This window comes from Quercus lobata, chromosome 8 (genome assembly GCF_001633185.2).
Source record: "Quercus lobata isolate SW786 chromosome 8, ValleyOak3.0 Primary Assembly, whole genome shotgun sequence".
In the NCBI taxonomy this organism is placed as follows: Eukaryota; Viridiplantae; Streptophyta; class Magnoliopsida; order Fagales; family Fagaceae; genus Quercus; species Quercus lobata.
In genome coordinates, this window is record NC_044911.1 from 58,638,820 (window position 1) to 58,662,736 (window position 23,917).

Consider the following 23,917-nt stretch of genomic DNA (forward strand, 5'->3'; position numbering starts at 1 on the left):
TTTTCTTGAAGTCATTACTACACATAGCCCCCTCATTAATTAGTGGCCTAATCAAAAGGATTTTCCTTTGAGAGAGTATAGGTGTCCATGATATGGACCTAATTTTTTCAAAATAAATACAAATACGTATAAAATTCCTATAATTTATCAATAAAACTTATCCTAATTCAAAAAAATCTCACTCATCCAAATTAAAACTAATTTATTTGAAACAATAAAATGCATTTTTCATTTTTACCGAACAATTTCCAAGCTAAACTAGTCTTGTTACAGTCCATGCATGCAACAATTGAGTATATTACTTACTGTTCCAATCCCCCAATGCCCAGGAATCTTGAGTGCCGATGAAAAAGGTAGCTAAAGAAGGCACTTCCTAGAGTGAATTCCATCTAAAATGTAGTAACAGCCAAACCAAAAAAGCCGTTGAGCCAGCGACTCCATTGAGGACCTAAGGCACATACAACTTTGTTTACCTTACACTGTGACCAATGCCCATCCTAAGGCTACCCCCTTCTTCCTTTTCTTCACTTGCCTCCTTGAAGCGCCCCCAACCCTCCAACAACTCTCTTCAGATTTCTTTAGGAAATTTATGGCTCAACGTCTCTTACCATAACTTTAAAATGGTTGACTTTTAGTTATGAGTTCATGTGAAAATGATTGTCTATCACTTCACTTCGTCAATTATGGCAAAAAAATTATAACAAATGGTATGATCTTATAAAAACTTTTTCTAATACCTCAAAATAAATCTATATCCAACCAATTTTTAAACAGTCCATGTTTTAGTTGACAAACAACTTATGTCACCAAAGAGGCCTTACCTGTCGGTAATGGGAATCAAAGATGTAAGAATTGCACATCATATACATATGGTGTGAAAAGAGTTACTTTACGATGCAAGTCTGCAAACTAATAATATGGGATGAAGGTAGTATTAGGAATGGTTTCACTATTTCCTTGGAATAAAGAAATAATTAGGAATTTTGTAGCTTAATTAACATTTTTTTTTTTTGTGTTTTTTTGGAGACATTCAAAATTCAATTTCCATCTCCCCATAACTAATTTCATATATATATATATATATATATATAGGACAAAATGGGCTTCTGCCCTTTTCGGACAAATTAATTAGCATTTTGCCCTTCTTCCCAAACTAAATAGGAAAATGCCCCTCTTTTGAAAATCAAGTTTTTCAAAATCGATTTAAGCCCTATAGTGACGTTTTCAAGGACCTATAGTGACATTTTTAAAGACTTATAGTAGCGTTTTATAACTTGATATCCATGAAATCGAGTTATAGGCAATTTTGTTATAGGTAATAAAATTGCCTATAACTCGATTTCATGGATATTGCCTATTTATTGCCTATAACTCGATTTCATAGATATCAAGTTATAAAACGTTACTATAGGTCCTTAAAAACGTTACTATAGGGCTCTAGAATTTTATTTTATTTTTTTTTTAACTCGATTTTGAGAAACTCGATTTCCAAAAGAGAGACATTTCCCTATTTAGTTTGGGAAGAAGGGCAAAAGGCTAATTAATTTGCCCGAAAATGGCAGAAGCCCATTTTGTCCTATATATATATATATATATATATATATATATATATATATAAAGATATGGACTCAAAAGTCAATTCATACTGAAATGATTCACTAAATTATTATAACAGCCAAGTCAAAGTAGCCACCAAACTCGACGGTCCATTGAATGTGTTACGGATAATTGACTAGAGAATTTTAGGAGAATTAGATTAGGATAATTCCAGCAAAATCTTAGGAGAATTTATTTTCCATTGAAAGTGTTACGGATAATAGACTAGACAATCCAACACAACTGACTCATACTCAAATTCCAAAATCAAAGAAGAGAGAGATTAAGATAATTCCAGCAAAATCTTAGGAGAATTTATTTTCATTTATCTAGTTATATTTATCCTCTTATTATTCAAATTCAATTTGTACCATCTGTAAATGTACTGAACGTAAATATAAATTCAAAAGCCTTATATCAAAATAAAAATGTGCAGAAATTGAAAGGTTCATTGTGGGAGAGGATTTTACACCAATAGATATAGGCTTTTTCATATGAATTATTGCTTTATTTGCCTTTTGACAAAGAGAAAAAAGAAAAGGCATCCCCACTAGAATTGAGTAGAGACTAAAGGAAGGTTTCAAATTGGTACGTGCTGATACAAAAGAAAGAACTGAGGTGTCAGAGTATAGGTGTCCATGCTTTAAAATAAAGGTAAAAGAAGAAAAAGAAAAGCTAAGAGATAATCACAATGAACTTTTCCATTAAGTCCTCATTTCGTGGCAGACATTGAACTGTGGTTCACCAATAGGACTATTCAGGATTTCTTAAGTTCTAAGTATGGTCCGCCAAGCAACATGTACATAAGTTGTCCATTGCATCATAGTGATGCCATATCGTTTGTCCAAAAATCTTCGTAAAAAATAAGGTTAGACAGAGTCCATGGAAGAAGCCAATGTGAGTTTGAAACTTCTGATAGACACAGAAAGCCAAAGAGTGCTTTTTGCTGAAGCGGACAAGAACTTCATCGACTTCCTCTTTCACATTCTGGCCCTGCCCGTCGGAACTTTCATTGCGCTTCTCACAAAGCAGGGAATGGTGGGCAGCTTGGGGAACATTTACGAGAGCATTGAAAATTTAAATATCACTTACCTTCAACCAAACTTGAACAAAGAGACTCTCCTGAAGCCCAAAGTACACATCTCTGGTGGTGGTACTGGAGTCCCTCTCCTATTGCCAAACGTTGAATCGTCATCATCAACATCTCTGAAATTTTATAAATGTGCTGGAAACAACAGGTCCGTTATTTCGTCCCCTTTTGGTGGAGTGCAAACTGTACGAGGCGGCGACTGTATCAATTATGTGGCTAACGACAACCGCGCAATCTGTCCTTCGTGCAAGAACGTTATGAACCACGAGCTAAATTTCGTACACTCACCAAGCGCAACGAATGCGGGCTCTTCCTCCAGTGAGGGAGGATACGTGAAAGGAGTGGTTACATACATGGTGATGGATGATCTAGTGGTGAAACCCATGTCCACCATCTCTAGTATCACTTTGCTTAACAGGTTTAATGTCAAGGATGTAGGAGCTCTTGAGGAGAAAGTGGTCCATTTGGGCATCGATGAGGTATGCCAATCATTCTTTTATTTTTGTGCAAGAGTCCATTACTTCTGTTTTGTTTATTTTTTTCTTAGTTAATGTTTGTTACATACATCCATACACACCACGTTTAAAATCGTATGCTCAAAACACGATTTCAAAATTACCTTACACACACTAGTACGTAGTAATAATCACCGCTTTTTGTTCTTTCCTTATGGTGAAATTTATTGCAAAATAACGTTAAACTGAGCTATTAGTTGAAGCTATCCAAGTCCTAATTCCTAAACCAAGATATGAGAAAGAGACTGAAATTTGGAATTGATCGATGATCCATCTTAATCCAAGTCCATATACTTCAATGTTTCATGATATCTGATGTTTGTTAGAATTATGTGGTAAGGTGAGTAAATTTACAATCTCCTAACAATTTAAACTTTTGGAAGAATAGACAATTTAACGAACCATGTACTTAATTATCAGAAGTTGTTAAATATTCCAGCTGATACATACAGGTGTTGTGGGTCATTCTCATTCCATCTCGACTTGGTATAGTATATTGCTACGATGGAGTCATTCTATTCAAAATTCAAATGCAATCATTTAACTCTAATTTACATATGAAAATTAAAATATTGTATCCCCACATTTTTCTCTTTGGGGTCACTTGCTCATCTTTTAAAAGACAAAGAAAAGAAAAAAGTTACAAAGAAATTTAATATCGTGAAAGTAATTCATTTTTCTTCTTTTTGGAAAAAGATCTTCTCCATCTGCCTTTGAAATGTGTCAAATTCAAGTAAAGATTTGGTATTTCGCAAATTTAAGTGTGATTAATTATTATTTCTCTAATTAATTCATGTGGTTTGTTTTTAGGGAGTGAAATTGCTCAAGGCTTCTCTGCAGTCAAAGAATGTTTTGACTGATGTCTTCCTCCCAATGTTGAAAGTTGAAATAGAAAGTGTAATGTAACACGGTAATGCAAGAGTTCTATGCCATTGCCAAAAATTAATTTTTCTTCTTTTTTTTTTCGTTGCATATATGTTTTAAATGTCGGTCAAATCTGGTGTGGCAATGTGAAGGGCAATATGCTCTCTCTCTCTCTCTCTATCTCTATTTTTGTGTGTGTGTTTTGTTGGAAGCTTGGTTAAGAAGCATTATGTATCATTAAAAAAAAAAATGAAAGTATATGTAAGCTTTTGTTAATTATCGATTGATTGATAGTATGATGAGATGATTGAGGATTCTTCTCAAAAAAAAGGAGATTGAGGACGCATTACAGAGGACCTAATTAAGGCACAACTTTGTTTACCTTACGCTTTCAGTCCCAATGTGACTACGCCTTCCTCCTTCTCTTCGTTTTCCTCCTTGAAATCCCCCTCTAAAAATTCTCTTACAATTTGTTTAAGTAAAATTTTAGGGACAACTTTTATGCAAGAACTTTTATTATAATTTTGAAGTTGTTGACTATGAGTAATGAGTTCATGTAAAAGTGATTGTCCACCACTTATAATTGATGACTTTGAGTCCGTTTGGATACAATTTATTTTGCTGAAAACTGAAAACACTGTAGCAAAATAATTTTTAAATATGTGAAGAGTGCTGCGGGACCCATTTTTAATATTTTTTTCTGAATAAATTGATTGTGGGTCCCATGAACAATGTGTGAACAGTGCAATTTGTCTCCAACTACACTGTTCATACACGCTAAAAAAAAAAAAAAAAAAGGAAGGAAACGTGAAATAGAAAACGCAGACGCGCAATAAGTCCTATCCAAACGCTACCTTTATCAAGTTATGACAAATGATGTGATCCTAGAAGAATTTATTTAAATGCCATAAAATAAATCTATATGCAACCCATTTTTAGACAAGTATGTTCATGTTTGAGTTGACAAACAATGTAGATGGATCCTCTCCATTACAAGTGAAATGAATAGTCCATTTGTAGGCCATGATTTAAAGTAGAGTAAATTTAGGATCTAGATTATGCTAACTCATTTAGAAATTTATAACTCTAGTTTATTTAACCATATTTTAATCATAATTAAATTTTAGATGAATTGGTACAATCTAAACCTTTAGATTTACTCCATTTTAAATCATGGACTTTAATTGAATACTCTCTATTTTACTTAAAAATGGAAAGGATCCTTTTCCTGTCACCAAAGGGAGAAGACTTACTAGTCAATGAAAATTAAAAATGTATGAATTATATTAGGACACGTTTGGTAGATTGTAATGGTAATTACATAGGAATAGGTATTACAAGGAATACAAGATATTATAATGTAATATTTATTACTATTCATTTGTTTGATAACAGCACAATAGTAGAACCTTGAAGACAATGGAATGAAAGCATTCTAAAGATATCCTTTATCCTATCTCTTTCCCGTCATGTTGCTCTCATTAAAGATATAGGCTAAATACATTCGGAAATATTGAGCACTAACTCCAATTGGCTTCTCATTTGCTTGAAGTTATTACCACTCATAACTCTCGTTAATTTGTGGCCAAAATTGAAAGGATTTTTCATTGAGAAAGTCAAGTCCATGCATGCAGCAAATGATTATTTTACCGTTCCAGTTGCCCAGGCAAGTTCGTGAATCACGAGTGCCAATGAAAAGGGTAGCTAAAGTAGGCACCTCCCAGACTGAATTCCATAAAAAAAGGTAACAGCCAAGCCAAAGAAGCCACTAAACAATATAGACAATCCATTGAAAGTTCCATAACCCTTCACATATACCAAACATGGCTGTAAGCCTGAAACTATTTATAGACAATAACAGTCACCGAGTGCTTCCACCAACCACAACTCGCCACATAGCTAGGCGAGTTGTGGCCAATGGTGTGGCACCAGAAATACTCTTTTCTCTTTGTCAAAAGGAAAATAAAGCAATAGTTCATATTAGAAAGCTTACATCTATTGCATTGCAATAAAATCCTCTCTTATTGAATTTTTCAATTTCCTCACATTTTGATTTAAATATAAGACATGTAACATTTAAAGATCAAATAAATATTATGTGTCTTATATTCAAGTAAAAATAAAAGGGAACAAGACATGGACCCCTAGTTGCTGCCTTCCTACACATTCATCTCAATGAACTTTACCCAATTTTCCATTATTTTGACCATTCCTCTTCCCCATGTGTGATGTGTCATTGCCCTTATCAACACAGCCACATCAAATTTCCATAATCAGTGAAAACGCAAACAGCTATGGCACCTTCCAAAGTGAGCTTGAAGCTCTTCATAGACAAGAGGAGTAACCGAGTTCTCTTCGCCGAAGCAGGCAAGGAATTCATCGACTTCCTCTTTAACTTTCTCACCCTGCCGGTCGGAACTCTCGTTCCACTTCTTAATCGAGAAGTATTGGGCAGCTTCCAAAACATTTACCAGAGCATTCCAAATTTTGGTGATGCTTACCTCCAACCAAATTTTATCAAAGACACTCTCCTGAAGCCCAAAGTTTATGTCCCTCGTGGTTGTTCAGACTTTCTCCACTTGCCAAACGTGGAATTATCAACACCAAGGAAATTCTCTATGTGTGGTAATAGTCACAGGTACGTGTCTAACGATAAAATTTTAGTCTGTCCTTCATGCTGGAATCCTATGAACTACCACGCTGAAATTGTAGACACATCAATACTAGAGGGAGGGTACGTGAAAGAGTTGGTTACGTACATGGTGATGGATGATCTAGAGGTGAAACCGTTGTCCTCGATTGCGTCTATCGGCACTATGCTTAACAAGTTTAATGTCAAGGACATAGGGTCTCTTGAGGAAAACGTGGTCAATTTGAGCATGGATGTGGTATGTTATAATCATTCTTTTCTTAAATTTTTATCACAGTACCCATTCTTTTTACGTAATAATTATGTTCTTTCCATTGTTGAAAATTATAACACGCTCTTTATAATTGAGAATGAGGGTACTAACAGTGATATAAAAATAAAATTATGGCATGGGCATTGACATTTTTTCTCAGTCAAAATATTAGGAATGGAGTTTTTCTTGTTCAATTTTGCATCTCAAATTATTTGCCAAAAAAAAATAATAACAATGGAATAGACAAATTTGGTATTGATGTGCATCATTATTTCAAGATGTCAAAAAACTTAATTAACAAAAGATCATTAATTCTACCTGTTACGTACACATGATTTGTGTGTCAATTCTCATTTTTTGTTGCTTTGATATTGTATATTGCTATGTCTTTTGGGCAAAATTGTTCAAAACCTACCATTCTTACTTAAAAACATATTGTCGTATATACTCTCTTTCGTCTTGATCCACTCACTCATAACAAACAGACTGAAATCCCTTATTGTGAAGGTGTCACTTTTCTTACTTTATATAATAACTATTTTGCTTGTTCATCTGGTTTATTTTTAGGGTTTGAAACTGCTCAAGACTTCTTTGCATTCGAATAGTGTTCTGACTGATGTTTTCCTCCCGATGTTGAGAAAGGAAGTCAAGATGGAGAATTAAATATCAATTTCTCGATTCTGTGGGATTGCCAAATTTTTGTAGTTTTGTTTTGTTGCAGAAATGATCTTAATGTCGAATTTTGTTTGGCAATGTAATGGACAATGTTCTTGCTCCTCTCTCTTCCCCTTGTGTTTGTTATAGCCAATTTATTTGCTCAACTTCTTTTGGTGAAAAATGTTGCTCTATTTTTTCTTTTAAAGAAAAAATGCAATTTTGAAAGCCATTCGGGAATGATCTTGATCAACATATTCAAATCGTGTCTAAAATATATTATTTTAAAAAAATAATTTACACTTACTACTACAATTATCGATAAGATCAGCTCTGGAAGTTAAAAAAACCCCTTGCAAGTAAAATATTTTTAAGTTGTAACTAACTAAAAAATTATATTAGATTTTAGTTATATAATTATATTCCTATTATTTTGTTCCAAGTGTTCTTCTAATTCTACTCTTATTAGTATTTGATATCAAGTGTTTTTAGATTAAAAATGTTTAAATTTTGTATCAAGTGTCATTTTATCTCTAATTTTTTATCACATGTTTTTCCATAAAAATAAATCTCACTTACAAAAACATTTATAAATTAATTCCAATTTCCATTTAAATTAATCCATGTTTTTTTAATGAAATTTTACTATTAGATTTTATATAAATTTCAATTGAAAGTTTTCTCATTTTCTAAAAAAAAAAAAAACTTCATCTTGAATATATTTCCATGATATATATGCATAGTCTTCAATGATAAATTGTATTTTATTATTTAGTACTCAATTTCGTCATGTTAACTCAATTATAATAGTAGAAGAGAGAATATTAGAATCTTAGATTTTTTTGTTGAAAACATCAAAAAGTACTAATTAAACACTTAAACTATAATATTCTTAGAAAAAATTAATGATATTTAAATATAAGAAAATAGATCAATTAAAATTAGTACAATAGGTCTCAAATTATATTGTGTCAACCTTATATATTATACCTTTAAATTTGTGAAACATTAAAAATATACTATACCTATCAAATATATATATATATATATATATATATACACACAGACTATGGGTTAAACTCTCGTTTTTAACCAAAAGAGATAATGGATATCGATGTTCTATTGTCTAACCAAAAGAGATTAGGAAAGTATATGGATACTAGTAAATTTTTTTTACGTGGAGCAAGCATCACTAGTGTGGTTATGAAATTAATATATATTGATAGGCCAAAATCGTATTGACCTCTTATAATGAATTAACCAATTAATTTAACCAAGTGAATTGATTAAGTTAATTAATATGCAAATGCGTGATAGCACAAACAAATCACCAAAAAACTAATTATGTAGTATAAAATAAATAACACGATGATTTGTTTACAAATGGGGAAAACCTAACGGCAAAAATCCCACCGAATGATTTTCAGGTCACAACTCCCGAAACTCCACTATTATCACAACAAGCAGTTACAAGTAAAGAAATCTCAAGTACCTTACCAACCTACAGTTGAACATTTACCCCAATATCCAATTGAACTTGTTTTGTAGTAACAGTTCCTCCTTTCGATGCACGGCTCCCAAGTACGTGATTAACCAATTGCACGGATCCTAATACGCGACTTCAATCACCAACTAAGAAGGTTGTTGGCTGCAAAGTTTTTCAGTTCATCCACACGATGAAAATCAAGAAGATGCTTGGTCACAAAACCCTACGATGCACATACACAGCAATTTCTTCAAGAGAAAGAGATGAACTAGAGCAAGAACTTCGTCTCCGGTCACAATTTACTTGAACAGAGTTTGCTCAATGCTTGTGCAATTTGTGAACTGTTTGACGGCCCTTAAAACAATCCTTTTATATGTCTAGGGTTAGGAGAAAAAAAGAACCAAAGACACATCTACGGATCCCAAGAAAAATAGATTAGAAATTTTGTTTTTGTAAATCTCGACAGCATCTATCTAGCTAGCTGTCGAGCCACGGGGTTGAAACAACTTCTTAAACCTCGACACGTGCTAGCTGTCGAACTAGCGGTCGAGCTTTAGTAACTCTACACTTTCAGCTAGTTTTCTTGGACAGACTTGAAGGCTTCAACACTTGATCTTGAAATATGGTTTCTTGAAGTATTTAAACACATCCTAAATCTACCCAAATACTAGTAAAATGCGTTTTGTCAAAAGATAAACCAATTACATAAAATAGTGGCATGTGTTTCTAACAAGTGAATCACATATGTCCTAACATATATCTTGATTCTCATGACACCTTAAGCCATCTCTCTCTCTCATAATGTTATTATTCATCTTAAATTTTTTGTTATAAATGGGTAATATTGGATTTTACTCTTTTGTTTTTACTACGTCATCAATGTTTTAAATATTAAAACAAAATTCTATTTTTTAATAGATAAAAAATAATGTTAGTTACTAAGGAAAGAATTTGCTATATAAGAAGGTACGTGGCAGCAACAAAAAAAAAAAAAAAAAATGGACATATGTTTAAGGATCATGTGCAATGCACATGACCAAGTGGATAGGTTGATGTCGTAAACTCAAACCAATTCAAGTGGATAGGTGCAGCAACTAATATTTGTGTAAGTAGTGATGATGTTGTAAACTCAAACTAACGCAATTGTAATATTTAATTTAAATCATGTAAATTGATCCATTTAAAGTGGATAGGATGATTTTCCACTAAGTTATCAATGAACTGATTGACTCGAGTTACCCAAAAACCCTAAACAGTGTAAAAACCAACTCAATTGTGGTAATATTTTATCTAAATTGTGAAATATTCATTTCAAATAGATATGACCGTTTTCCACTTATCAGTGAATTGGTTGAATTTTAGAATCTCGAGTAGTTAGCTTAAATATTCTGACACCGAGTCACCAACAATCATCTTCCAGCTAGTAGTATACTATTCCAAAAAAAAGGTTGGCTAAGTAATTCTAGTCACTCTTTCCCGTTAGGCATGGCCATAATTGGCCCCCAAAAGCAAAAACATTAAATACTTTCACGGGAAAGCCAACATTGGCATGCATGCAGCAATACAAAACTCTCTTTCGACTCTTTCTCCAGCCATATTATATATGGAGCTAGCTACTGTTCTTAAAAGCACAGCCACTAATTTCAATCAGTGTTATTAGCAATGGCATCCTCCAAAGTGAGCTTGAAGCTCCTAATTGACACAGAGGGAAACAAAGTCCTATTTGCAGAAGCTGGAAAGGACTTTTAGACTTCCTTTTTAACCTTCTTTCTCTGCCAGTTGGAACTGTAATTCGTCTACTGACCAAGAATAGCATGGTGGGTTCCCTGGGCAATTTGTATGAGAGCGTTTAAACTCTTAGCGAGGTGCACCGTGGACCTAACTCAGTTAAATAAGATTGAGTTTCCAGGATAATCTAACATAAGAACTAAGAAGGCAACATCTTATTAGCTCGCGCGTTCTCCATGAATATGATAGTCTAGAAGGGCACCCCATGATTTCGTATTAGGTAAGAGACATGCACCATCAATAGCATTAGACCTCTCACTCTTATAAAAAAAAGGGCAGAAAGATAGATCTCTAGCTCCAATTTCTAAAGACCATGGATTCTGGATCTTTGTTCCAAGATCTAAATTGGACATAAATTAGACTAAAATTGTACTTATTAGATCTTATTTTCGATCTTATAGGTGTGACACCCAAAGTTTTTTTTTTTTTTTTGAGAAGATGGTGTGACACCCAAAGTTAGTAAACTGATGTGATGTATGTGATGGTTGGATATGTTCGAATTTTTTTTTAATTATTGGTGAATTTATAAAATTTATATATCAAATTTATAGTATCTTAATTAACATCACTTATAAATTTTTTTTTTTTTTTTAAAACGTCAAGAGTTTAAATTGTACTTTTTAAAATGATAAGGTTTAGTTTTAATTTATGAAGTTTTAAATATTAAAAGTCCAAATTTCTCACCTAAGTACTAAAAAAAATTTAAGTTCTTAAATTATATAGTTAAAAATATTATTTTTTTAAAAAAAACATATAAGGTTATGAAAAGAAAAAGAAAAAGAAAGGTGGTAGCCAGTACGTAACCTTGGGTTCTTATTGCAAATAGAAGTGATAGGCCAAAAACGTATTAACCCCATATGATAAATTAATTGATTAATTAGCCAAGTTTATTAATTAATCAAATTAACATGCAAACGCGTGGTAGCACAAACAAATCACCAATTAAACTAAGTATACAGAGGAAAATAAATTAATACGGTGATTTATTTACGAATTGAGAAAACCTACGTTGTAAAACTCCACCGGGTAATTTTAAGGTCACTACTCCCGAGAATCCACTATTATCAAAACAAACGGTTACAAGAAAATGAATCTCAATACCTTATACCAACCTACAGTTGAATACCTAATTAGACTTATTCTGTAGTGACAATCTCTCTTTATAATGTACAACTCCTAATACGTGACTAACCAATTGCGCGGATCCCAGTACGTGACTTCAATCACCAACTAGAGAAGGTTGTTGGCTACAAAATTCTTCAGCTCATCTAAACGATGAAAATTAAGAAGATGCTTGGTCACAAAACCTTACTGTGTACAAACACAGCAACTTCTTCTCACGAAAGATGAACTGGGCCAAATTTTGTCTCCTGTCACAATTTGCTTTAACAAATTTTGCTCAACACTTGTGCAACTTGTGTCACCTTTGACGGCCTTTAAAATAATCTTTTTATATGTCTAGAGTTGTGAGAAAAAAAGTTCAAACATCCAATCACAAATGGGATGAAAAACAAACCAAAAATTCTGAATTTCATAAATCTCGACAGATACCCTATCTGTCGAACTGCTGTTGAGCCGCAAACTGGAACAGCTCTTTAAAACTCGATAGATGCTAACTGTCGAGTTTTAATAAACAGCATTTTTCACACTTGAATTTTAGACAGACTTGTATGATTTTAACATTTGAACTTGAAACAAGGTTTCTTGAAGCATCAAACACATCCTAGATCTACCCAATTACAAGTAAAGTACATTTTGTCAAAGTATTAGCCAATTACATAAAATAGTGACATATGTTCCTAACATGTGAAACACATATGACCTAACAAGAAACATGACAAGTAAGGAAGAAGGCTTTTGAGGGGAAATGAAATTCGGGAAATGAAAAAGCAAATGGGCAAATATGAGATATGGCTACTAGCTAGCAATAATTCACACACAATTCAAAGAAAATGAGAGAGAAAGCAATACGGTTTCTTTTTACAGTGGACCATGACATAATAAGACAGGTAGGGTTTTTGATTTTCAATCAAATGTTATCTATCTATCTAGAACAAATCTAGTGCCATAACTTGTGCACAACTTGTGCCACAATTCGCTCAATTGGCGAGTTGTGGCTGGTTGTACCATCATGTGGGGACACCCCTCCACTAGCCACAACTCACCACATGGGTGAGTTGTGGCACTAGACTTATTCATCTATCTATATCAAGGGTCTATAACTATGTAGGCCACAACAAAACAACATAATTGCCTTTAGGTCCTATTATTCTTGACCATATGCCGTCAATTATGAGGAGTAAAGGTAAAGATTTTATGTTGATTAGATGGGATGGCTTACAATTTAGCAATGTGAATGTGAATATATATATATATATATACAAAGTATGCTTTAGTATTACCAACTCAGCATTCATTCTGGTGTTTTTTACCCAACAAATGACTGACATCTGTTTCAAAAAACCACATCGGATTACTCCATTAAGGGTATGTTTGGATACTGCTTATTTTGCTGAAACTGAAAATTTATTGTTGAAAGTATTATAGATAAAAATAAAAGTTAACTGAAATAGTACAGTAAGATGTATAAATAATAACATAAATAAGCTAAATAGTGAAATAATTTTCATTTTTCATTGGTATCCAAATGGAGGCCAAGTGTATGTTTGGCTCCAAATTAAAAAGTTAGCTTATTTTACTATTCAGCTTATTTTTACTATTATTTATAGGTCTCATTGCACTTTTTTGTACTATTCATGGGTCTCACTGTACTATTTTAATTAATTTTTACCTTTTTTTACAGTACTTTTAACAAAATATTTTCAGTTTTCGCAAAATAGCAGATCTCAAATAAACCATAATCCAAACAAAATGACGATCTTGACAAGGGATTGATTGGTGGACTTTTTGAGTGATTCATTGAAGCTCTCTTTGTCACTGTGTATCTCTTGCAACAGCGAAATAGCTCTCGTTTGCTTCAGCTTTTTCTTAGAGCCATGTTATAAAAAAAAAATTAATTTAAAAAGTTATTTTGACACAACAAAACATTATTTTATTTATTTTAATACACAACTTTACAATACACATCATATATTTTATTATTTTATCATTTTAATTAAATATTTTTTTATTTATTCTTTTTTTATGCTTTCTTTTTTGTTGTTTCGGTGGAGATATTAAGGTGAGAGAATGTTTGAATATTATTAATTAAAGGAAAATACTAGAAACACAAAAAATTTAATAAATTTCATTACAACTCGCTACTTGGCGAGCTATGAATGATGAAGGTCAAATGGTGGGTTCATACTTCCACTACTTATAACTCACCATGTGGTGGATTATGGCAACAGTTGTGAGATATTTTTTTTTTTGTCCCTAACATTGCTCTTAATTAATCCCCAAGTTCCCTATAGTCATCAAGAGAGAGAAAATTTTGAATGATTACTCATCAGTCTCTACAATGCTATTATTGACACATATCATAAATGTGATTTTATATATATATATATATATATATATATATTTTTAGTTTGCTTAGAGTTTTGGCACACCAAACACCAAAATTCTTGCCTTATAAGATGTGCCAAATCTCAAATATTTTTACAACATGCTAAAAATTTTTATTATTTTTTAATTCTCTCTCTCTCTCTCTCTCTCTCTCTCTCTCTCTCTCTCTCTCTCTCACACAAAGCCATGGTTTGAACCAATCTCAGCCACATTTTGAAGTCGTACCATTGATCTCAACCATGTTTAAAGCCACACCGCCGATCTTAGCTACAATTTGAAGCCACACCGCCGATTTGAAGCTACACCGCCAATCTTAAGCACCACCATTGATAAATGCCTCCCCCACCAATTGCTGCCTCTCTTGCCAGCTTGTTTTGATTTTAATCTAGTTTGGCTTCTTCTTTTTTAGATTTTTTTTGGTGGTTTGGAAATCTATTCCAAATATTTATTATTAAAATATAATATTAGTTTAAATATAAATTTCAATTGAAAATTTTTATTATTTTTTTAAAAAAAATTCATTATCAATATATTTTTGTATTAACTCAATTTTCAAAACTTATTTTAAGAAAATAAACATGATTTAAATTTATTTTATCAAAATAAAGAAATTAATTTAAGATAAGTAACAAACTATTTTTTTCTAAAATTTAAAAAAAAAATTAAGAATGAATAATTTGCATAATTTAATAAATAATATCCTCACAAGATTTTTTCAAAATTTGACATAAAAGTAAAAATTGTCAATCATTATATTTAATTTAAGTGGGAATTCAGGAATTCTAATATGCATGGTGATGATGTTGCAAAGTCCAACCAACTCTTCTGTAGTATTATTTTATCTAAATCGTGAAAGGGATTCATTTCAAATGAATATGACCATTTTTCGCTTCTCAATGAATTGATTGAATTTTTGAATCTCGAGTTATCCTAAAAACCCTAAACATTCTGACAACAACAATCATTTTCCAGCTAGTAGCATACTTTTCCAAAAAAAAAGTTGGCTAAGTAATTCCATTTCGTTTCTTTTCTGTTAGGCATGGCCTTAATTGGCCCAATAAAACATTAAATACTTTCATGGGAAATCCAACATTGGTATGCATGCTGCAATACTCGATCTATTTCGACTCTTTCTCTTCCCTATGTATAAAAGCCTCTCTTCCACACCCATATTATATATAGAATAGATCTACATGTCCTTATAAGCACAGCCACTAATTTCGATCAGTTTTAATAGCAATGGCATCCTCCTAAGAGCATTAGCATTGGAAAATGCTAATGCTATATCTAAAGGAAATACAGCATTTATAAGCTTAAAACCATCTACATCAGAAAATGGTAAAGGCAAGTATTGTAAATTTTTTACAATACTTGCTACAGTGCAATTCTATCTTTAGAATTGCACTGTAGCAGAATTGTATAAAAAAAAATAGTATTTTATCTCTACTCTCTCTCCTCTGTCTCTCATTTCTTTCATTTTGTCTGTGCCCCTCTCTCTCTCGTCTCTGCTCTCCGTCTTCTCTCTCATTTCTGCGCTCTCATCTCTCTCATTTTTTTTAATGGATTTGGTCCGATGGCTCAAGTGATGTTTTTTTTGGAATGGGTTTGCTCCGGTGGCTCCGGTGATGATGTTTTTTGAATGGGTTTGCTCTCTCATCTCTGCTCTCCATCTTCTCTCTCATCTCTGCTCTCTCATCTCTCTCATTTTTTTGAATGGATTTTCTCCGATGGCTTTGGTGATGATTTTATTGGATGGGTTTGCTCCGGTGGCTCCGGTGATGATGTTTTTTTGAATGGGTTTGCTCTGGTAATGATTTTATTTGAATGGGTTTGAATGGGTTTACTCCGGTGATGATGTTTTTTGAATGGGTTTGAATGGGTTTGCTCCGGTGATGATTTTTTTTTTAATGGGTTTGCTTCGGTTTTTGATCGGTGGCTTGGGTTTCAAATCAGCGGTGTGGATTTGTTGATCGGCGGCGTGGATCGGTGGCCTGGCCTGGGTTTTTGATCGGTGGCCCGATTTTTGAATGGGTTTGTGTTTGTTTGTGCGTGGCTTGGCTTTGTTGCTGGTTTGTGTTTGTGCGTGGCTTTGTTGCTGGTTTGATGTTTATGCGTGGCTTTGTTGCTGGTTTGATGTTTGTGTTTGTGTGTGTGTGGGTGTGATGATGGGTTTGGATAGGTTGATCGTTGTATAATGGGTGTGTGTTGTGTGTTGAATCGGTGCTGGGAGAGAGGAATAAAAATGGCTGTTGAAAAGCCCAGGAAAATAAGCTGAACGGTTGGGAAGAAATAATAAAAAATGGGTTAAAAATAATATTTTAATAAAAATAGAGTTTTGGGATGTAGAGGAATTGTAAAATGGTATGGTATATTGATAAAGTGGTGTTTTAGAATGGTAAAATAGAATAGCATTGGAATTTTCCAATGCTAATGCTCTAAGTGAGTTTGAAGCTCCTAATTGACACAAAGGGAAACAAAGTCTTATTTGCAGAAGCTGGAAAGGACTTTGTAGACTTCCTTTCTTACCTTCTTTCTCTGCTAGTTGGAACTGTAGTTCGTCTACTGACCAAGAATAGCATGGTGGGTTCCCTAGGAAATTTGTATGAGAGCGTAGAAACTCTCAGCGAGACTTACTTGCAGCCAAACCAGAGCAAGGACGCCATACTGAAGCCCAAAATTCCTCTCAGTGCTTCTGATCTCCCTCTCTTGCTTTCGGCTGATGAAACTATGATCCGAAAAAAGTTTTACATGTGCCCAAGTTTTCACAGAAATGTGGCTGATGATCCACGTGCCGCTTGTCCAAATTGCAATTGCTATATGAACACTGAAATACCATATATTGCTTTGGCAAAAGAGGCATCTTCCGATAATGAGGGTGGCTATGTGAAAGGGGTGGTGACTTATATTGTGATGGATGACTTCGTAGTGAAGCCTATGTCTACTATATCCAGCATTGCTTTGCTCGAGAAGTTTAGTGTCAATTGTCTTAGTCCTTTTATATTTTATATATAGAGATCTTTACAAATCCCGTACTTAGGATAAGTTTAAACCTTAATAATCTCATACAATCATGAAACTAATAATTTATCATCATTACTCACATTTTTTTTTAATAAGGGGAATTATAGTTTGAATTCTATATTCCATTGTTGTAAGTTGTAACTATCAAACTTGTGGGGATCGTTCGATTAATAGGCCCATAGGATTCAGAATGGGTTCAGGATTGTTGGGCCAGTGGCCCATCGGAGGCCATATACCCGTCCGAGGACACCATGGTCCTCGGCAGAACGCGTCCGAGGACGATCGCGTCCGAGGACGATCAGGACGTGGTCCCGTTGCGATCAGATCTCAGAATTCAGTCATCTCAAAGGGTAGAGTAGCCGACTAAAGATGAAAGAGATAAGGTAAACAAATATCTGAAGCTACAGCTACCTCCGCATTAATGACCTCTCAACCAACTCTCTGGCCGCATTAATGTGGAGGTGATACCTGAACAGTGGGGAAGCAGCCTTACAGCTGCCCATAGGAAGTTCCAGGAGGTGCCAGATGGGACAGAAAGAAATCCTCCGAACCCAACCTACACGTGTGCGGCGAGGATGGAGCGCAAAGGGAGATATATAAACTAAAAGAAGAACATGAAAAAAGGGGGGGGATCAAGACAGAAAAAAAAAAAAAAGAAAGAAAAAGAAGAGGAGACGGAAAGTAGAGAGAGAAAAGGGAGAAGAGAAAGAAGGATTGGGACTAGTCACTAAGGAGGAATATCCAGAGTATCAACTGAAAAACCCTGAACGTTCATGAAATTGAGTCTTTGGAGGATAGATTACAGTTAGCCTAGTTCTTTACACCCACGCTCTAAAAATCATATTGTCTGGGCCCTTTACGTACGAACCCGATACTGTTTTGGTTCGGTACTAAATCGTGTCCTTACAAAACTAAAAACAAAATGTATTACATCACTTTACTAAATAAAGTGCAACCTCTTCCTCCTTGAGAGGAAAAAAAAAAAAAAAAAAACTCCTACTATACAAAGAGAGAGGATTTTAATATTTTATTATTAGAATTGGGTTATGGGATTTTTTTTTTAGAGAGTTTCCCAAGACACTAATTAGTTTTTTTATGTATGCGAGGATTAAACCACATATCTCTTATACAATCATCAGAAACTTTACTAGTTGAGCTAACTAGAACTCACAATTAGGTTATGAGATTTGATTTGGTGGATTTCAAGTAATTTTCTAGTACTCATGTTATAATGTGACGTGGTACTCCATTTTTTTCAGATAATAATAAGTCTCATTGATTATATATATTATCAGATATACCATTCATGTGAGACGATGAAGTACCATGCTACTGTATTCCAAAAATACCAAATATTTTTCATAGATTTCAACCACAATTTCTTCAAAAGCATTTCAATCTTGTATGTTATCAACATCAAGAATTCTGGAGCAATCTGTGTTTTGTTGAAAATTTCATATCTTAGCAATACCATTGATAATAGATAGAATATAAGAAAAAATTAACACACAAAATTTAAATGATTCAGCAATATTATTTAAAAAAAAAAAAAAGTTAAAGCGTTTTGGAGGTCTTTTTTTTTACTTTTTTTTTTTTTAAAGAAAACAATATGGTGATGAATGTTATTTTGGTCCAATGACATTTTTTTCATCTAAAATAAAGTAAGGTCTTAGCCAAGAGCCTTTGTAGTATAGTTGACACTTTATAGTGTTTTCAATCAAAACATCTAAAGTTCAAATCTCCCATTCTCTAACTATCAAATTATCAACAACAAAAAAATTCTAAAATCTCCTAACCCAAAATTCTAAAAAGATCTATACCTTAAGCCCTTCATTTTTATCATATACTATATATCAACTATCAAATTATCAACAAAAAAAATTCTAAAATCTCCTAACCCAAAATTCTAAAAAGATCTATACCTTAAGCCCTTAATTTTTATCATATACTATATATCATATATATATATATATATACTGTCATCTCTCTCTCTCTCTCTCTCTCTCTCTCTCTCTCTCTCTCATATGGTGCATTATAAATACATAATTAACTATTAGTGGAACTCTATTACCAAAATTTTAAGAAATTTTTAAAAATTCTCTCCTATCTTATTTGTGGTATCAAGAATTCCTAATTTTTCATTAGCAACATGAGTGGTACACTTGTGTAATTATGTTCATGTAATTCTTTACATTATTATTCTTAATATTTTGAAAATTCTACAATTAAATTATATATTTTTGTTAATTTTAATATACACACCAATTAGTGTTCATGAATTCCTATATTTCTTATTATGGGAAAGTAGCTTTATTAAATAGTAATATTCCATCGTCTCTCTCTAACATTGATTTTAGGTTAAAGTTTAATTTAGTCTTTTGAACTTCACTTCAATCGTCACATTAGGCCTTAAATTTTCATTTTTGTCAATTTAGTCACTTATTTTTTTCAAAACGAATTCATCTAATCATTCTATCCAAATCTTTTTTTCTTTTTTGAGAAACAAAAAAAAAAATTGAAATCATTTTAAAAATTTTTGAAAAATATTTTTTAAATATTTATAAGCAAACATATTAAATGGCAAATAACATAAATGATTTCAGTTAAAATTTTAATAAAAAAATAATACTGCTTAAAAGGCAAAGCATACAATACAACACTTCCATGGGCCTAGAAATAGGCACAAAAAGACAACATTTATCCAACAAAGCCCAAATACGTTATACAATATCCAAAGCCCATCCCAAAGCGGCAGCTAGGGCTTATTCTAAGTGCTCAACGCGACAAGGTTATATCGGTAATTCTCTTATCTATATAAAAAAGCATTCATCGTCTCCGCTTGAAAACCCTACTCAGCCGCACTATCTCTCTCTCTCTCTCACACAGGTTACTATCTCCTTAAACCCCATTTTCACTTTGCTCTTACTTCGATTTTCCTGCATCTAGATCTGAAAAATCGAAGTGGGTATTTGACAATATCAAAGACTAACCCTTTTTTTCGTGCTTTTGTTTTTGCTTTGGTTTTTGTATTTTTTAGGTAAGGAAGTGATTTTGGGTAGAGTTTTCTTCATTTGCAATGGCTCCTGCTAAAGGTACATTTCTCCTTCCAACTTGATCTTTTTTATTTTAGTTTTTGGGTTATTCCAATGTTAATCTATGTATGTTTTGCTGAGTTTTCAATCTAGATAAGGTTTAAGTTTTTTGGTTTCTGCTTTTTACTATGGTGAGCAATCTACGTTTGTATTATCTTACAGGTGCTAAATATTAGATTCTGAGGCGAATGATTTGTGTATTAATTAAAAAAAAAATGGTGATGGGTGTATGTAATCTTATAATCAAATTGGCAGTATAAATTTTTAATGGGTGTATAGCACATATATGTTTTTTTTTTTTTTTTTTATGTATATAAGTCTCTGGTGTTCCTATGGTTATGCTATAGGATAGCACAACGCTGGAGATCCATAAAATTAATGTTTTTTCTGTAAAATTGGTACTTGGTGCATTATAATTTCCTAATGCATACGTATATATTAGTTTGGAGGGAGGTTATGAATCCTGCTTTCTCTGTTGCAAACACTATGAAATGCCATTTTACCTAAAGTTCATTGGCTATGTCTATCTATTGTCGGGTGGGCGATGAGGTGGGGTGAAGGGGTGGGCTCTGAAAATCCTCTTCTTACATTTAACAACTTAGTCGGGCATGTTGGATCTATGTGCCATATGGATTATGGACTAGAGCATTTGGGGTCCTAATTTTTTATTTTCATTTGGAAATGAGGAATCCAAAACTCGCCGATGCACTCTAGCTCAATTAGTACCTCCTCCCCCTTGCTAGTGTTAGGTGGAGGGTGATGTCATGGGTTCAAGACCCATTGGATATTAATGCAACTTTACTGTAAAAAAATGAGGATGCTAAAACTCCAACTTCAACGGTATGCTTTAGAGAAAATGTGTGGAAATCTCATGGAGATAGTTCTCTCTTTGATATACACTTTGCCCGTTCATTATTTGTGTTAATTGTTAAACATCAGGGTATGGAAAGTAGTTTTGTTAATAGGGATTAATGTACTAATCATTGTTTCTGTAAATTTGTTACTGTAAAGTGTTTCTGTATTGTTGATTTGTTTAGCACACATGAGCATAACTCCTACCATGTTACACAGTGAAAATGTTCACAGTATTCATGTTTATACCTTCTTGCTGTACTTGAGATTTAAAGCTTTATTTTCTACAGCTGACAGCACAAAAAAGTCTGATCCAAAGGCTCAAGCCTTGAAGGCTGCCAAGGCTGTGAAGTCTGGAGCAACCTTTAAGAAGAAGACTAAGAAGATCAGGACATCCGTCACATTTCATCGGCCAAGGACATTGAAGAAGGCAAGGAACCCCAAGTATCCTCGCATCAGTGCTCCACCTAGAAATAAGTTGGACCATTATCAGATTCTCAAGTTTCCATTGACTACTGAGTCTGCAATGAAGAAGATTGAAGACAACAACACCCTGGTTTTCATTGTTGATATCCGTGCTGACAAGAAGAAGATCAAGGATGCTGTGAAGAAGATGTATGATATTCAGGCCAAGAAAGTGAACACTTTGATCAGGTAAATTTCAGTAATTCACACCTAAGATCAGCAAGCAAGTTAAGTTGGTTTACTTGTTTTCTGTTAAAACGTTTGACATGATATATAAGAGAAGAAATCTGGATAGTTTTGTAATAAAACTGTCTTTTTTTGAATCTTATTAGTAAGATTTTTGGTGTTGGGTTACATGGGAAAGAGAGTGGACTGTCTACAACTTAATAAACCACTAATAATTCTGCTGTAGATTGAACAATCTGTGGTGCTACAGCTAACATTTGAAGCTTTCTTCATTCTGGCACTTCTTATTGTTCTTTTACACCGCTTTCTATTTGCATAGACAAGGTTGGAAAATTTAGAGACTTTGATTTTTGTGATGCAGGCCCGATGGAACTAAGAAGGCGTATGTTAGGTTGACACCAGACTATGATGCCTTGGACGTGGCAAACAAGATTGGCATCATCTAAGATATAACTTTGTATCCAGTGTCTTGAGCAAAGTGACTCTGTCCTTCCTTGCTATGACAGTTTTGATAGTAATGAGGCATTCTGTTAGGACTACAAATATCAGTTGGTTATTTAAATTTGTATTGGGATCTATATTTTTTTTACAACTTTTGCAATTGGATGCTGATTAGGATGATGTGAGTTATTTGTGGTGGTGATTTTCCATTGGTTACCCTATCTTTTCTATTTGCAATGCCATTTCTTCTGTTTCATAGAACCATTTTTGCTGCAAAACAGATGTGTATTAGGAGTGTGTTTAGATACTGTTTATTCTTCTGAAAACTGAAATTACTATAGGAAAATAATTTTAAATGTGTGAATAGTATCGTAAGATTCATTTTTAATGAAAGTTTTGTTAAAAAGGGAAGTTTGTGGATCCTGTAAATAGTACACGGGACTTACAAGATCCATTTTCTCATATTTGAAATGCGCTTATCAAAAAAAATAAAATAAAATAAAATAGACGTAGAATTAGTTGTATCCAAATGGGTACTAGATTAACTGTTTTTATGTTTACTTAGGTTGTGTTTGGTTCAATGTAAATCGAATTTCAAGTGTAAAGTGAATACAAGGGAAAGTGAATTCTTGTAAAGAAAATGAAATTTTGGTGTTTGGTTATGCAATGAAAAATAGTCTAGAAAACAATTTTTGATGTTTGGTAATATTCTGAAAATGTTATTTTTCTACAAATTTTTTACATTTTCTCAGCTCCTAAACAAATTTTATAAAATTCAAAATATACACTTAATACAACCAAAAATTAAAATTAAAACATCTTTTATTCACAAAATCAAAATCAACGAGATCGGTCTTAAGTGACAGTGACGATCTTTAGAGGTGGCAACGAGATCAGTCTTGGGTGGGTCAAGATTGAGATCAATGTTGGGTGGATCGGGTATTGTAGAGGGTGGGTTTGACAAAAGTGTTTCGTTGGCATGAGGTAGCGACAGATTGGAGATGTTGGAGGTGAGATGGGCTTTGCCGGTGTGAGGGAGAGTTTTGTCTTGGTGAATCGGGTACATGCAGAGCTCAAAGTGGGCGGAGGTGAGGTTGAGTGTATCGGGTACAACGCCACTGCTCATCAAAGTGTGGGGGACCTCGGACTAGCGTCTGCGTGTGGGGTAGAGCTAAGGGGAGATGGGTTTCGAACCCCTATGCTCTTTCTTCTCTTCCTCTCTCTCTCCTTCTATCTCTCTATCTGTGAGTTCTGGAATTCATTTGAAGGTAAAATGAGAGTGTAATTCATTTCACGACTGAAGTGGGTACATTTTACAGTCAATGGAAATGATTTTTTGTTTGACCAAATTTTCCATGCGCAACCAAACATACAGTAGGGTATAAAATGATTTCTTGAAATGCATTTCAAGCGAAACAAATGCAGCCTTAGTCTTGTTTGCATTTTTCTGTAAATGG

General features: G+C 33.5%; 3 protein-coding genes across 3 annotated transcripts; all 3 read left to right on the forward strand.

The window, feature by feature from the left end:
• Positions 1-2,334: 2,334 nt before the first annotated feature.
• LOC115957494 lies at positions 2,335-4,341 on the forward strand. Its single transcript, XM_031075744.1, has 2 exons — positions 2,335-3,165; positions 4,012-4,341. The coding sequence occupies exons 1-2, from the start codon at positions 2,479-2,481 to the stop codon at positions 4,105-4,107; spliced, it is 783 nt and encodes a 260-aa protein (XP_030931604.1). The 5' UTR covers positions 2,335-2,478; the 3' UTR covers positions 4,108-4,341.
• Positions 4,342-6,359: 2,018 nt separating this feature from the next.
• LOC115957138 lies at positions 6,360-17,415 on the forward strand. Its single transcript, XM_031075362.1, has 2 exons — positions 6,360-6,953; positions 16,873-17,415. Exons 1-2 carry the CDS (start codon positions 6,360-6,362, stop codon positions 17,413-17,415), a joined length of 1,137 nt encoding a protein of 378 aa, XP_030931222.1.
• A 2,835-nt stretch (positions 17,416-20,250) lies between these two features.
• On the forward strand, positions 20,251-22,704 carry LOC115958229 (60S ribosomal protein L23a). Its single transcript, XM_031076626.1, has 4 exons — positions 20,251-20,310; positions 20,462-20,516; positions 21,659-22,022; positions 22,381-22,704. Exons 2-4 carry the CDS (start codon positions 20,501-20,503, stop codon positions 22,463-22,465), a joined length of 465 nt encoding a protein of 154 aa, XP_030932486.1. The 5' UTR covers positions 20,251-20,310; positions 20,462-20,500; the 3' UTR covers positions 22,466-22,704.
• Positions 22,705-23,917: the final 1,213 nt, after the last annotated feature.

What these genes read in the sequence shown, in the direction of transcription:
- LOC115957494 (XM_031075744.1), top strand. Translation starts at nt 2,479, where the DNA reads ATGGAAGAAGCCAATGTGAGTTTGAAACTTCTGATAGACACAGAAAGC. An exon ending in TCCATTTGGGCATCGATGAG is followed by an intron (nt 3,166 to 4,011) that starts GTATGCCAATCA and finishes GTTTGTTTTTAG; the next exon opens with GGAGTGAAATTGCTCAAGGC.
- LOC115957138 (XM_031075362.1), top strand. Translation starts at nt 6,360, where the DNA reads ATGGCACCTTCCAAAGTGAGCTTGAAGCTCTTCATAGACAAGAGGAGT. An exon ending in TCAATTTGAGCATGGATGTG is followed by an intron (nt 6,954 to 16,872) that starts GTATGTTATAAT and finishes ATTGACACAAAG; the next exon opens with GGAAACAAAGTCTTATTTGC.
- LOC115958229 (XM_031076626.1), top strand. An exon ending in AAAGTGAACACTTTGATCAG is followed by an intron (nt 22,023 to 22,380) that starts GTAAATTTCAGT and finishes TTTGTGATGCAG; the next exon opens with GCCCGATGGAACTAAGAAGG.